A 15,227-nucleotide genomic window follows, 5' to 3' on the forward strand; every position below is an offset into this window, starting at 1 on the left:
TGCAGGAGTACATAAGACACGATACATGAAGATACACAAGGATGCACTAACAAGCCACGTCCTCTTACTTTAATTAAGAGGGTTGTTCAGGAGTGTGTAATGTTTAAACAAATTCTGAAATAGTTTGTGTAGAACAGATGTCATTTTCTGTTATGCCGAATGGAGATTTGTGTCAGCTTTATATGCTCTATTTCTATCTGTCACATTCTGAATGTTGGGTCCCACTGAAAAGTCTCTTGGAATCAATGTCCAATAAAATTGCTTCAAGCATCATATCTGTGGTAGCCTGGTCCCAGATGTGTTTGTGCAGTCTTCAAACCATCCTGTTTGGAATGACAATGACATTAGACTAAGTTTGGTTGGAACCTGTTTTACTGAAGTGACCAGGCTACATTGGAGTTGGCTATACAGCACAAATAGATCTGGCACCAGGCTATATCTGGCGGGCTTCGGAGAGACAACATAGCAGACTGTCATAATATATGTTCTGATGATATGCTGTCTCTTCCCCTGACAGACAACAAGTCCTTCTTCGTGCTGTCTATGTCCGACAACGGAGCCCAGATCTACGAGCTAATGGCCCAGACCGTGTCTGAGCAAAGAACGTAAGTCTGTTTGTTTGTTCATCTCAAAGTCACTTAATTCAAGCTTCCCATTCAGTTGTCACCTGGCTGGAACTAGGATTGAAACATTCTGGACACTTTATCAAAGTTCCCAGGTTTTCCAGAAATTCCAGTTGAAGGATTCTAGGGGGAAATAAGGGTCCTCCAACTAATATTTCTGAAAAAGCAGCTTTTTTTTTGTTTTATTTTAATTTTAAGTCGAGTCCCTCCAGGCTAAGTTGCTCTCATAGAGATAGATGGCACTTGACAGAAAGACGGGATGGGCTCTCTTTCTATCTCTCTGGTTGCTATGTTTCTCATTAGCTCCTCCCATCCACTAGGTGGCAGTGTCTGATAACGCAGAGGGCAGACACCATGAAGACGAAACCGCACAACATCATACCTTTACCTCAGACCGAGTAAGTTAACTGGCCTTTTTGGGCTATTTATATATATATATATATATATATATATATATATAATATTTTTTATATTTAACTTGTTATATATTCTGCTGTCAAATGAAAAAAGGCTCCCATTTCACATCGCCCTAGTTTATAATTTACGTGTGTGCAATTTTCATGTGTGTTGCAGTGCTGAGCGAGACGCAGTGGAGGTGATCAGCACAGGGATACCCAAACTGAGCAAAGACCCAGACCACCTTTCCACGGGAAGTATCCAGTTCGCAGGTATCAATTACACAACATTTAATCTAGTTTTTCGACCCTATGAAAAGTTGTGAGTTTGACAATGCTTCTTGCAGCTTTAAAACAACTTCATTACCCATGTTTCTGTGTCCCCCAGAAAAATATGTCACTTCCTCGCCTGGTCTGCAACCCACGCCCACATCGATCAACCCATTAGACAGCATCAAATCAGACGACAAGGAAGAAGAGTCGCCGCTACTGCTAGACAGAAGAGAAGAGGAGGAGGAGGAAGTGGAGGAGGTAGATGAGGAGGAAGTTGAAGCGTTTCTGGTTGGAGAGCTGGCAGACAGACTGCCCTTACTCCAGGAGAGGTCATGCCAAGGCATTGCCATCGATGACCAGGAGCCCCATGATGCCTTCGTCATGCCCCTCTCCAGAGCCGAGGAGGCCCTAAGAACCTGTGAGTTTACTACCTTGGCCTTAGTTAAACCCATATGACACATAGTGATCGAATGACACTATCATAATGTTTTGCTACGGAAACTAAAAATGTGTTTCTTATTGTCCAGTGCTGAGCGATTAGTGCTTTTTGAGGTTGGTACGATTATGAAAAAATAATCCGTTTTCAATGTCGGTTTCAATTACTTTGGACTGAATGCTGTAACAACACAGAATAAAACAATTAATAAAAGTCACATGATTGTAGTGACTGCTTATTAACCATCATAGAGCTGCTGCATATGCTGTTTGACAAAATCATTATTTGGTAGTTTTTCAAAGTAAATAAGGCATACTTTTATGACTGCTTGAATACCAACTATCAATCACTTAGATCATGTATTTTCAGGTAGAGATACCTCGCGAAGCAACAGCTGTGCTCTATATCCCCTTACAATCGAGCATTCTTCTGCCTCTATTTTATGCCTGCTATAGAAAACACGGACCGGGCAAGTAGATGCCCAATGGATTATGGTCATTGGAGTTAATTACCACTTTGTATAATATTGGCCTGTTGAAAATTACAACTCCCTACTACATCGCCAGTGGCGATTTTAGCATGTAAATCTTGGTGGGGCAAACTCAAGACTTGCTTAAACAAATGTGGTTTCTACTGACTCCCTGTGGATTTGTGTAAGTCGATAAGAACCTCATTGTCCTTAATAATACTGAACGCCAACATGAGTTGACTTTTGAACCATTCATACAGTATTACATTTATGTTCAGTAAATTCATGTTTGTTCTTATATAATTAACACTTAGCTCTAAGTATAAGCAAGTGCAAACAAACGAGCTGCAACGAGGTAGGCCTATTTGTTCAGCACTTTCAAAATGGACACCGACAGAAATTCAGATGTTAGTTCAGATAAATTCAGCAAGATGTTGAGGCCTTGACTCTTCGAGAGAGAGATGGATGGATGTGTGGTTCGCTTACTACTTGAGGGAAAATACAATCATGAGGATCCAGACGCATAGACAGCGCATTGCGCAAACAAAACAACCCTCGCAATATCAACTGGAATTACATGGGTCTATTACTGAACTTTTTGTTGAAAACAAATATTTTTATGGGAAGAGACTGTCATTGGCAAACATGGTTACAGACCCAACAACATATAGTATCTCCTCCTCGTGAAGAAAAGCACATGAGCTAATTTATGCAGAAGCATACAAGACATTTTTGGACTCGACATTGTTGTGCTGTGCTCACTTGAACAGGAAGGTGGCATCGCGGTTGTTCTTGTGGGCAACATTTGTCATCAAGGGTGCTTTCAAGACAACAGGGAACTCTGGGGTGGGGAAACAAGGTCAAATCATGACATCAGTTATTTTTAAGTTCTCAGCTGTACAAAGAGGCCTGAGTTCCCGGCTTGGAATTCTGAGTTGGATGACCGTTCAGAACATATTTTCCCAGTCGGAGCTAATTTTTTTCAGAGTTCCCAGTTGTCTTGAACTCACTGAAGTCGAGATTTCCCAGGTCCAAGTTTCCAGTTATTTTGAACGCAGGCAGAAGTCATGCTGGATTGACAGCATGGCCAATGTATTCAGCCTTTTCTCATCCATGGTGTTGCATGTGAATATTTATCCTTTTGAGCTTGGAAAAGAGAAAAAAAAACTTAAACCCAGACTTGGACCACACACCCACTCCACTGAATAGCAGGCTAGTGATTGCATTGCGCCGCTTGCAGGTGGCCACTGATTCCTTCCAAACCACTCATTGTTGAATTTGCAAATTCCGACTTGTTGTGTTATGTCCAATTGCCAATGAGCACCGATACCTTTTATACATACTTTTTTTCATATGACAAGGATTGAAAAGGATTTGCCAGTAGATTGTCAACGTGATTCATGATGATGACTGCTTGTCTAGCTTCCTAGCTAAGATTTTAAAGTAATATGGTCAGTCCAATCAAAGCTGCGGTAGATATGTGATTTGACGTCATTTTGTCTGTGGCCAATGACCTTGAGCCTTCTTGGATGGGCACTTCTAATGTAAATGTATGGCAGCACCCAAGGGACTTGAGCTGCCTAGCTCTCTCTGTAGGTTCTGCGGTGACGTAGTGTCCCGATGAGTGACAGATTACTGAGCAAATCACGGCGCAACAAGAGAATATCACCAACGTCTACGCTCTGTATATTCCGCTGGCTGCCCCTCCACCATAGAAAGCTCTAAGATAGGCTGAAATACCTGCATTTTGGAGATACCTTACTCAAGAAAGAGACCTTGAATGTGGCTTTATTGTGGCGGCTTTATGCCTAGTTAAGGTTAAATACAATAAAATGAACGCAATCATTTCTTTTTACATTGTTTGCAAACTGATATGTGACATGATTTAATGTCAAAATAACATGCAAAATATTTTTTGTTTTTTAACGGTTCAATTATTTCAATCCCTTTTTTTCCCCTGTGAGCTCAATGCGCATATTGCAGTTTCTTTAGAGATAAATCAGATCCAGCCTGAACTGTGCTATCGGCGACCCGTCATTCAGAGCAGGTGGGGCAGGACCAGTCAATCGCGCAACACTTTTATTGGCCTAATGGACATGACCATATAGCAGTTAACACACCACAGTTATGGAATACCTTTAAAAAAAAAAACTGCACCTGGATTACCTGATGCCAGTAGGGCAGTTTAAAACTCAGTTAAATGAGTTCACTGAAGTGTGCAATTGTTTCAATTGATTGTTGTAATAACCTGAGGTAATGTATTTATACTGTAGCTGTTTTGTAGTTTTATATATTTTTGTTGTTTTGATGACTTTTTTTGTCCTCAGCGCATCATTGTAAATGAGAGACTGGTCTCAATTGGGTTCCCCTGAATAAATGTTTTTTTTATTAACTGCCCTCTGTCTCTCCTTCTCCTAGTGGCAGCCCTGAGGCAGGTCCTTCTCAACCACATGACAAGCAGAGAGGAGGGCATCGACAAGAACAATGAGAATAGGAAGGAGAAGGAGCAGAGAAAGGGCTTGGCTCATGGCGCCCGCCTGCTGAGGACGACGTCACTGAGGGGCCCAGAGGACAGCAACAGCAGTACATCGGGCCCTAGGAGCGCAGCAGCATCCTCTCCTGGCTCCTCGGAGAACGGCACGGCGGGGAGGGAGGAGGGTGCCCCAGGATCCTCAGAACTCCCGTCTGGGGACACAGGCTTCTTCGAGACATCTGAGGACTATGGTGAGCCAACTGGGACATTCAGGGAGCTGGACAAGTCATGGGAGGGCAGACTTAGTGGCCAATCCCCTTCTGCTTAAGTCGAATTTTCACTTAGTCATGTTTTGATGTCAATAGGAGAACAAGTTTGAATTTGACTTAAGCGGAGGTTAGGATTCACCCTGTAATGTGTATTGTTCAAATATCCTCATAGCTGAACAAGTTGTGTTTATAGCCATTTTATTGATTTTATAGCAAGCTGTTTTATGATATCATTATGCATGTGTGAGGTTCTTCCTTTTTAATTGTGAACATTAAAAGTTATCAGGTGGGCATAACTTACACTTTTCAGAGATGATCTGCTTTATGGCTCTAAACCGGCATTTCCCAAGCTAAGGGTCGCTACCCCATATGGGGCCACCTGATTTGAAAATGGGGTCACGAGAAAAACTCTCAAATAAAATAAGAAAATTGCGCTTGGTTCATTCTTCCTACAAATGTGACTATCTTCTGAACGGTTAAAGCAACAAAATATTATGACCCCACCATTGAAGGATAAGGCTCTAAGGAAAATGTATGTGTCCTCTGTTTCCCTCTACAATGACCACAAGCCATGCATTACTCGTTAGAGCAGAGTGGACAAGACCCGGCAATAAATCAGACTCTTGCGCCCTCTCTCTCCCTTTTCAGGCAGTTACATTGTCCTGGGGGGCTCGGGGGAGAGCAGCACAGACGACGATGGTCAGGCGAGTGGCAAGGGTGGAGCCAGGGCCCAGTGGGGCTCGGACATCGACCTGAAGAAGCTGCTCTCCTCATCCTCACAGACAGGGGATGCTGGCCCCAACCTCAGCCGTCAGGTCATAACCCACATCCGCCTGCTGCAGGCCAACCTGCAACACTTGAAGGTACACCATCAACCCCCCTTTGAGTACCATGAAGAAGTTGCCCCCCTAGATCAGACCTGGGTTCAAATACTATTTGAATTAATTTCAAATACTTTCTGTGCTTGATTGTGTTCGCACTTCAGGCAGGCTAGAGTAAACACTTAAAGTATTTGAAGACAGGTCTGATCTAAGGTCAGTTTTAACGGCTCTTTGATGGAGGACTCAGGGCAGCTTCGGCACAAAATCAAATCATATTGTATTTGTCACATGCTTTGTAAACAACAGGTGTGGACTAACAGTGAAATGCTTACTTACGTGCAGGCCCTTCCCAACAATGCAGAGAGAAAGAAAATAGAGAAATTATAGAAAAGTTTTTAAAAATGTAATAAAAATAATAGATGCAATGAATAACTATAACTTCGCTATATACAAGGGGTACCAGTACCGAGTTGATGTGCAGGGGTACAAGGTAATTGAGGTAGATATGTACATATAACTAGGAATAAAGTGAGATAAAAAAAACAGTAGCAGCAGCGTATGTGATGAGTCAAAAAAGTTGGTGCAAAAAGGGTCGGGTAGCTATTTGGTTAACTATTTAGCAGTCTTATGGCTTTGTGGTAGAAGCTGTTCAGGGTCCTGTTGGTTCCAGACCTGGTACATCACTATCGCTAGCTTGGGAGCAGCAGAGAGAACAGTCTATGACTTGAGTGGTTGGAGTCTTTGACCATTTCTAGGGCCTTCTAGGGCCTCTGACACCGCCTGGTATAGAAGTCCTGGATGGCAGGGAGCTTGGCCCCTGTGCTGTACTGGGCCCTATGCACTACCCTCTTGCGGTCGGATGTCAAGTGGTAATGCAGCCAGTCAAGATTCTCTCAACGGTGCAACTGTAGAAACCTTTTCAGGATCTAAGGGCCCATGCCCAATCAGCCTTCTGAGGGGAAAGAGGGTTTGTCGTGCCCTCTTTTTGACTCTGTTGGTGTGTTTGGACCATGATAGATCCTTTGATGTGGACGCAGAGGAACTTGAAGCTCTCAAGCTTCTTTGTATTGCTGATATTGAGGGAGAGGTTTTTGGCCTGGCACCACTGCCAGGTCTCTGACATGCTCCTTATAGGCAGCCTTAACGTCGTCAGTGATCAGGCCTACCACATCGTGTCATCTGCAAACTTAATGATGGTGTTGGAGTCGTGCACGGCCACTCAGTCATAGGAAAACAAGGAGTACAGGAGGGGACTAAGCACGCACCCCTGAGGGGCCACTGTTTTGAGGGTCAGTGTGGTGGATGTGTTACCTACCATCACCACCTGGGGGAGTTCCATCAAGAAGTCCTGGATCCAGTTGCAGAGGGAGGTGTTCAGCCCCAGGGTCCTTAGCTTAGCAATGAGTCAATGAACAGCATTCTCACATGGGTGTTCCCATTTCATGGCTACAATTGTGTAGCCTCTGAGTGCTACGGGGCGATAGGCAGGTTAACTTGGCATTCTTGGGCACAGGAACTGTGGTGGTCTGCTTGAATCATGTAGGTATTACAGGCTGGGTTAGGGAGAAGTTGAAAATGTCAGTGAAGACACTGGCCAGCTGGTCAGCTCATGCACTGAGTACACACCCTGGTAATCTGTCTGGCCCTCCGGCCTTGTGAATGTTAACCTGTTTGAAGGTCTTACTCACATCGGCTACGGAGAGTGTGATCACACAGTCGTCCAGAAAAGCTAGTGCTCTCACGCATGGTTCAGTGTTGCTTACCTCAAAACTAGCATAGAAGGCATTTAGCTCGTCTGGTAGACTCGTGTCACTGGGCAGCTCGCGGCTGGGTTTCCCTTTGTAATCCATGATAGTTTGCAACCCCTGCCACATCCGACGAGCTTCAGAGCCGGTGTAGTAGGAGTCGATCTTAGTCCTGTATTGATGCTTTGCCTGTTTGATGGTTCGTCGAAGGCCATTTATAAGTGTCCAGGTTAGTGTACCGCTCCTTGAAAGTGGCAGCTCTAGCCTTTAGCTTAGTGCGAATGTTGCCTGCAATCCATGGCTTCTGGTTGGGATATGTACGTACTGTCACTGTGGGAATGCAATGTCATCAATGCATTTATTAATGACATTTCACATTCTTAAAGTGGTGATCCTGACTGACCTAAAATGGAATTTTTACTAGGATCAAATGTCAGGAATTGTGAAAAACTGAGTTTAAATGTATTTGGCTAAGGTGTATGTAAACTTCAGACTTCATCTGTAGATGAAAACTCTTGGTAAATAGTATGGTCTGCAGCTTATCATGACGTTTTCTAATTCGGGCGAGTAGAACCTCAAGACTTCCTTAATATTAGAGATTGGGCACTAGCTCTTGTTAAGAAGCGCCCATACTTTTAAATGTTTCTATTCATCCATTCACCCATACATCCACACACTAATTGTATCCATCGCTTCTGTTCTACCAGAGATAAGTTTGTCAACAATTTATTTTCAGGAAGTGGAAACCAAGTATAATGAACTGCGCCAAAGGCTGAGTGAAACCGCTACTGACACAGAGGAGAACAAAGGTACCGTGAATTATTGATATTGCGTCCCATATAGCCTTTAACAGTGCACTATTTTTGACCAGGTCCCATAAGGCTTTATAGGGAATAGGGTGCCATTTGGGACACACACTGATACTTTACTGATCATGAACAGATACAAGAGTAGTTTGCATGCACAAGATGCTTGAAAGGGCTTTTGTAATACATCAGCATAGATATATTGTGCTCCAATAATGCATTGTAATTTCTGCAAGCATTGAAGTTTAGTAAACCATACACACGGGACAACAAACAGAATACGTATCACAGCTTGTAACTAGATTTGTTGTTGGATATCCTAAATGTATACAACGGGTGGGCCTAAATGTATACAACGGGTGGGCCTAAATGTATACAACGGGTGGGCTTAAATGTATACAACGGGTGGGCCTAAATGTATACAACGGGTGGGCCTAAATGTATACAACAGGTGGGCTTAAATGTATACAACGGGTGGGTCTAATACAACGGGTGGGCCTAAATGTATACAACGGGTGGGTCTAATACAATGGGTGGGCCTAAATGTATACAACGGGTGGGTCTAAATGTATACAACGGGTGGGTCTAATACAACGGGTGGGTCTAATACAACGGGTGGAACTAAATGTGTACAACGGGTGTGTAATACAACGGGTGGGCCTAAATGTATACAACGGGTGGGTCTAATACAACGGGTGGGCCTAAATGTATACAACGGGTGGGTCTAATCCTGAATGCTGATTTTGTTAAAAGAACATCATAGCCGGTGTCTATTCCACAGATAAATCTATGGTGTTAAAATGCTTATTTCCTCTGTTCCATCCGACTGCGCAATCCACTGTCTCATCAGCCCAGACAGGGAAGTTATAAACTTGATCTCCACTATAAAAAGCATCTAGACATTATCTCACATTTCTTTTCGACTAACATTTCGTTTTCAACGGCAGAGATTTGTATAAACCTTGCTGTCTTGTCTCTCCGACATTTGCAACATTGTTTCAATATTCAAATTTGATCTCCAACTGTCCCATAGTAATGAACGTGTAGGAGTCGGGATGAGAGGGAGAGGCAGGCAGCGTTTCTCAGCCAGTAGAAATCATGAATCAGCTGGCATAATTTTTATGGATATACACAAAGAAATGTCAGTTGAAAACTAGGTCAAACTAAATGAAGTGCAGCTAGTTTGCAGTCTTTCCAGCCTCAGTTTGAAGTTAGTGTTAGCTGTCTTGTTGGCTAGCTCCTCTGAACAAAATTGTTCCTCATTAGCTCATTGTTATGGATGTATCCAAATAAATGTCACTTGAAAACAACTTAAACCAATGCAGCTACTGTTGTTATTATTTCTGCACTGTTTGGCGTGACTGTAAGTTAGCCGTTGTTGACTAGCTAGCAAGCAAAGGATAAGAATGTTGCCAGCCAGTATGGCAATGGAACATTAAGAATGAACGACTGGAGCACGTCCATAGATACAGAACATAAAGACTGAACAACTCGGTCGCGTCTCTAGCAACTCTAGATTTGTGTTGTGGAAGGATAAAATAAATTCATCAAAATAATGTTGATAATTATTTGAATATGTTGGTAACCAGTTGTATAAAAGTGATAATGCCCTCGAAGCCGGTGTTTGGAGGATATATTGGCACGGTTTGGTGGCCCTCGACTCGGGCCTAACAACACCCGTGCCAATATATCCTCCCAAACACTGGCTTCTCGGGCATTATCACTTCAATACATTTTGTGGTCAGACATCAAAGAGCAAAACAAGATGAGGAAAGCAAAATGGAAATATGTTTTCACTATTTCTCTCTTTGTTTTCTGTCTATCTTCAGATGAGAGTTAGTGGTGAGAGAGCCCCTAATCCTCCACCACAAGAGAACAAAATAGTGACATTGACAGGAAGGGGGACACCTGGTCACCTCTCCCTGTCCTCTTGATGCCCCCACATCACTCCCTCACCCCTCCAATGCTGCTTTGACCCAAAGTGGAGACTGAGACACCCCGCAGGCACACACGGAAATCAGGGAAGAACGCCACAACTCTCCACAGCCTTCTCACAAGGACCATTGGACAATACCCCCCTCAACCACCAGATATTTTTCCTCCTGTGGATAAGAGTGTCATCTTCCCATTGCTCGCATGCATTGGGCCTTCGGGACTCATCACTTTCAATTTATCCAGCAGGGTCCAGAAACACACTGTACGTGGTGCTATAGTCCAACTTAAAGCATCCCCGTGTGGTGGCTAATGCTTTCGGCCTAGAGGATCATGGACCATAGCAAAGGCACACCAAAGTGAGAAGTGTGCAGAAGATCGATCAAATTCCGCTAGAACAAAACATTTTAAGTTTAGAGAATGGTCATTGAGATTTTAATCAGCGGTTTCTACTAAACTTCAAAACATAATAGTACGTTAAGTTAGCCCACCATCATGCCTATAATGACATTCTGAAGAGATTCTTTAATCACCGAGGGGTGAATCCTAACTTTAACTGTTCCCTTTAAATGTTCCCTTCGGTATGTATAGATGTGGAAGACTATTGGAAGTGGAAGTTAGGGTTATCCCCTTAAGAGGTCCTCAAGTAATTTGGATCTCAAGAAAAACAAGCAGTTCTCCAAAAAAAGAAAAATTTTGTGCATCTCAAGAAAAAGGACTAGTTCGGTCTGATAGGTCTACTTTGCCAACCCAGTGAAATACTGTTAGTAGGTAGTAGGTAGTTTTTCTTAATCTTTCAGTGTGGCTGTATATCCTCCGGCTGGCATTAGTGGCACTTTGGAAGCACGTGTGATATAGCAAAATACGAGAGGACAGTCCGTCGTTCCTGTTATTGACTTTCCCCTGAAGTGATGTGGTATTCATCCATTCCTAATTGACCCTCTTAGATCAGGGGAACACCCCCCCCCCCCCCCCCCCCCCCCCCAGCTATGTGCCCAGTAGCTGTACATCTTCCTTTTTCTCTGTTTTTGGAACTCCAAACTCTGTGTCCTTTGGCTACAAGCTACTGAGGAACTCTTCACTCACAAATGTAGCTTCTGGGGTGAGAGCACAGGCCTCTGTGATTTCATGGTTGGATTGAGAAAGTACTGGCACGACAAGTACTGTATATTAATTTCACTCCAATGTTAGCTCAGCTGGAAGAATGTTTAATTATGAAGTTGTGGCTTGGATTCTTGAATGGAAACAAAGAAGTGAACAACAACAAAAAAAGAGACTTCTATGGACTATTTTAAATGTAAAATAAATACAATTATGTACAATAATGACCAACACTGCATCTCTTAAAGTAAGAGCAATCTTCATATTTCCTTGGTTTTGTTGTTTTTTTCCTTCTGCTTTCTACATCATACAATCATGTATTATTTTAACAGAAACTACTAAAACATTTGAAAAAATAAGACTTTTATCCCTAAAATATTAATGTAATCTGTATTTTTATTATTTTTTGTCTAGACTTTATTATATTATTATGAGCACTATTATTAATATGGTCTCTGGCTCTGAAAACATAAATAGTTATTTTTAGATGAGCGATTTAAATTTGTCTGATCTATTGTTTAAAATGAAGGGAAAGATTACAAAATGTCTTCATTTTGTTTCAGTTCATCTTACTGGGTAGAGGGAGGGAAATATGAGTTGGAAATATGATTAAAGAAGCTGGCTGGAAACACTGATGATGGAGTATTATTCTCTGAGCTTGGATGTGAAAATTCTGTAGCATATTTTGGTATACCTTCTTGTTTCGCATGTTTATCTTTCATTTTATTCGCAATGCAATGAGACCACACATATTTCCCAACTACTTGTTGACACTTAAAAGGGAAGTTCAGTATTGCACAACTTAGGCCAGGATTCAATTTGATCGCGCTTTGTCAGCTATACAGCTTTAAAAGGCAATGTTCCCGTGTTCACGGAGACCGCATTCACAGTAAACGCTGCATATGTTGGCTCAGTCAGAATTGACATTTAAATAGCTGACAAAGCATAATCGGATTGAAACCTTGGCCTTAATGCCTTAATACCCTGAAAGTATTTTACACAGACAATTTTTCAAGGTATGCCAGGGTTCTTTCATATCTGATCCCAAAAAGATCCCAACATTTTTTGTTGTGAATTAACAGCACAAGTGTGTATTAGAAAGGGGAGTCAGACGCTTTGGAATTTATATATTTTGACCAAGTAAATTCAAACTTCGTTGAGCTCTTTTTTTTAGAATACACCCAAACAGAGCCTTGTAGTCCTACATGTGTTGATTGATTGATTGACATGGATTTTATTGGGGGAAAATATGCACTGAGTACAACCGAGGGGATAACACATTAAAGCGAAATTCACTTGTCTACAACATGGTCCTGTAACGTCTGCTTCCAACATACACTCTCAAACACGTAGATCCCCTGAACGCAGCTCACTTTCCAGCTCACACTCTCAAACACGTAGATCCCCTGAACGCAGCTCACTTTCCAGCTCTCACACTCAAACACATAGATCCCTGGAACGCAGCTCCCTCTCCCTCTATTTAGTTCAGTTCTTTGCAGCCCATCATTGTGAGGTATTGTTTGTTTTGTGACACACTTCTATTCGAAGCTCTGTTTTTCCGGTAATTGAATCCTCCCGTGTATGATAGTTTTTGCCTGCCTCACTAACAACTCATTTTTGCCTATTCCCTGCCTGTACTTTTAGCCTATCGTATTTCCTGTTATCAACCTATTGCCTGATCTCCCGGACGACGTTCCTAGCCTTTTCCCTGCCTGTACTGTTGCTTTTTTGGACCCCCTGTGTATGACCGTCTTCCTGCCCCTGGACCCAGCTACCTGCCTCCCCCTGTAGTCCTTTACAAATAAACACCTGCTGTGCCCTGCGCTTGAAAGCAGCTCTCTGTTTCCAATCGTGTTCATTACAGAATACCTCGCCAAAAAACGACAGGTGGATTCAGCAGCTATGTCTAGCCCGACAGGAGGAACGAATTGATGAACTCCGACCTCCTTCACCAGTACATTCCTGTGTCACCGATATCAGGTGCCACAGCCTCCTCTCGTTCATCTCCCCCATATCCATGCCTAATAAACATGACGGCTCCCCAGGGAAATGTCAAGGATTTCTCATGCAATGTATGTAACCTGTACATAGTCCATCACCCCGCTGACTTCTTCATCTCCCTACTCACAGGCAAAGCTCTGGATTGGGTCACAGTCCTGCAGACTGTTCAAAGTTCTAATCTGTCCTCTGAATCACGTTTCCACACCCTCTTCAAGGAGGTGTTCGACCATTCAGTTTCAGGTCGTCACACCGGGGACCTGCTATGTGAGCTGCGACAGGGCCGTCGCTCCAGCACTGAGAATGCCCTTGAGTTCCGCTCCATGGCTGCCGGCAGCTGTCCTTGCAGTCTACCGAGGGGTTGTAATCGGAATGTAGGAACGTAAATTACAGACCAAACTGGCCTGCAAAGGAGAATTAACGGACCTCAACCAAAACATCCGGATGTCCATATCCATTGGCAACCTACTGGTGGACCACAGACCTATCCAGTCGCCCATGGGCTGCGAGTCTTCCACGCCCTTCATAGTCTAATAGCCCCGAACCCATTATGGCCCACCACGAAGGGGTGACCACGAAGGGGTGACCATAACCCCTCCACTTCGGGGAAGCACCTCTACTTTTTTAATATTACCAAAAGGCAGTTTGGTATCCCAGCTCTTCTTTCTGCTAATGGGGTCACTCTGTTTGTGGAGGGACTCGAGGGCTCTGGGGCAGCAGGTAATTTCATTGACGAACAATTGGCACAACAGTTAAGAGTCAAACTAATCCCTGTTAATCCTCCCTTTAGGATTAATGCACTGGACGGACAACCTCTCGGAACTGGTCTTGTGACTCGCATGACCGAAAGTATCACCCTTCAGATTAGCCTCCTTCATTCTGAGGTCATTCAGTTAATGGTGTTGTCTTCGCTTAAAGAACCCCTCATCCTCGGTCACCCCTGGCTAAGCATTCACGGCCCTGCCATCAAAAAGGATGGTAGTCTCTATCCCTGCATAGATTACCGACCCCTCAATGTCTTTCCCATCAAGAATCGCTTCCCTCTTCCTCTGATTCCGGCCGCACGAGAACAAGTTGGACAGGCTACCATCTACTCCAAACTGGCCCTACATAGTGCTTACAACCTGATCTGTATCCGAAGTGGGGATGATTGGAAGACGGCGTTCATCACTGCTAGGGGACACTATGAACTCCTCGTTATGCCCTACGGTCTCACCAATGCTCCCGCAGTCTTCCAGTCCTTCATGAATGAAGTTTTCCAGGACATGATCAACCAATTCCTCATCGTGTACATTGACGATATCTTGATCTACTCTCCCTCCCTTGCAGAACACGTACAGCATGTGCAACAGGTCCTCCAATGGCTACAGGACCACCATCTTTGTGTCAAGGCTGAGAATAACGCATTTCACTTTACTACGGTAACCTTCCTAGGTTTAGTGTTGACACCAGGAGGGGTCAACATGGACGAAGGCAAAGTCACGGCCGTGCTTATCTGGCCCAAACCTACCACCGTAAAGGAACTACAACGTTTCCAAGGATTTTGGTGTAGGAGTGGATAGGGACACCTCCCAAATTACACCGATGTGGCTTCTTTTCCAAGAAACTGTCACCCATCTGAGAGGAACTATGATGTCGGGAACCGAGAGCTCCTTGCCATTAAGCTGGCTATCGAAGAGTGCCGCCTTAGAGGGAGCTCATCACCCATTCCTTGTCCTTACCAACCACCGAAAACCCCAGATAGGCTCGCTGGGCACTCTTCATCACCCGATTCAGTCATCTTCACCGTCACCCATCTGCCTGGCAATAAACATGTGAAGGCTGATTCATTATCCCATCTATTTGACTCCCCTTCCTCTAACCCAGCTCCCGAGCCCATCCTGCCT

The 15,227-nt window shown here is 43.6% G+C and overlaps 1 protein-coding gene across 2 annotated transcripts in view; it reads left to right on the forward strand.

The window, feature by feature from the left end:
• LOC110538903 (rho guanine nucleotide exchange factor 12) overlaps positions 1-12,638 on the forward strand; it is a 120,238-nt gene extending 107,600 nt beyond the window's left edge. For both annotated transcript variants that reach the window (XM_036937653.1, XM_036937654.1), the window contains exons 32-39: positions 518-605; positions 944-1,021; positions 1,197-1,291; positions 1,407-1,709; positions 4,615-4,920; positions 5,587-5,801; positions 8,241-8,313; positions 10,140-12,638. In XM_036937653.1, coding sequence (XP_036793548.1) covers positions 518-605; positions 944-1,021; positions 1,197-1,291; positions 1,407-1,709; positions 4,615-4,920; positions 5,587-5,801; positions 8,241-8,313; positions 10,140-10,150 — 1,169 coding nt within the window. In that variant the 3' untranslated portion in view covers positions 10,151-12,638. The remainder of the gene's footprint in view (positions 1-517; positions 606-943; positions 1,022-1,196; positions 1,292-1,406; positions 1,710-4,614; positions 4,921-5,586; positions 5,802-8,240; positions 8,314-10,139) is intronic.
• The last annotated feature ends 2,589 nt before the right edge of the window (positions 12,639-15,227 follow it).

This window comes from Oncorhynchus mykiss, chromosome 12 (assembly GCF_013265735.2).
Source record: "Oncorhynchus mykiss isolate Arlee chromosome 12, USDA_OmykA_1.1, whole genome shotgun sequence".
In the NCBI taxonomy this organism is placed as follows: Eukaryota; Metazoa; Chordata; class Actinopteri; order Salmoniformes; family Salmonidae; genus Oncorhynchus; species Oncorhynchus mykiss.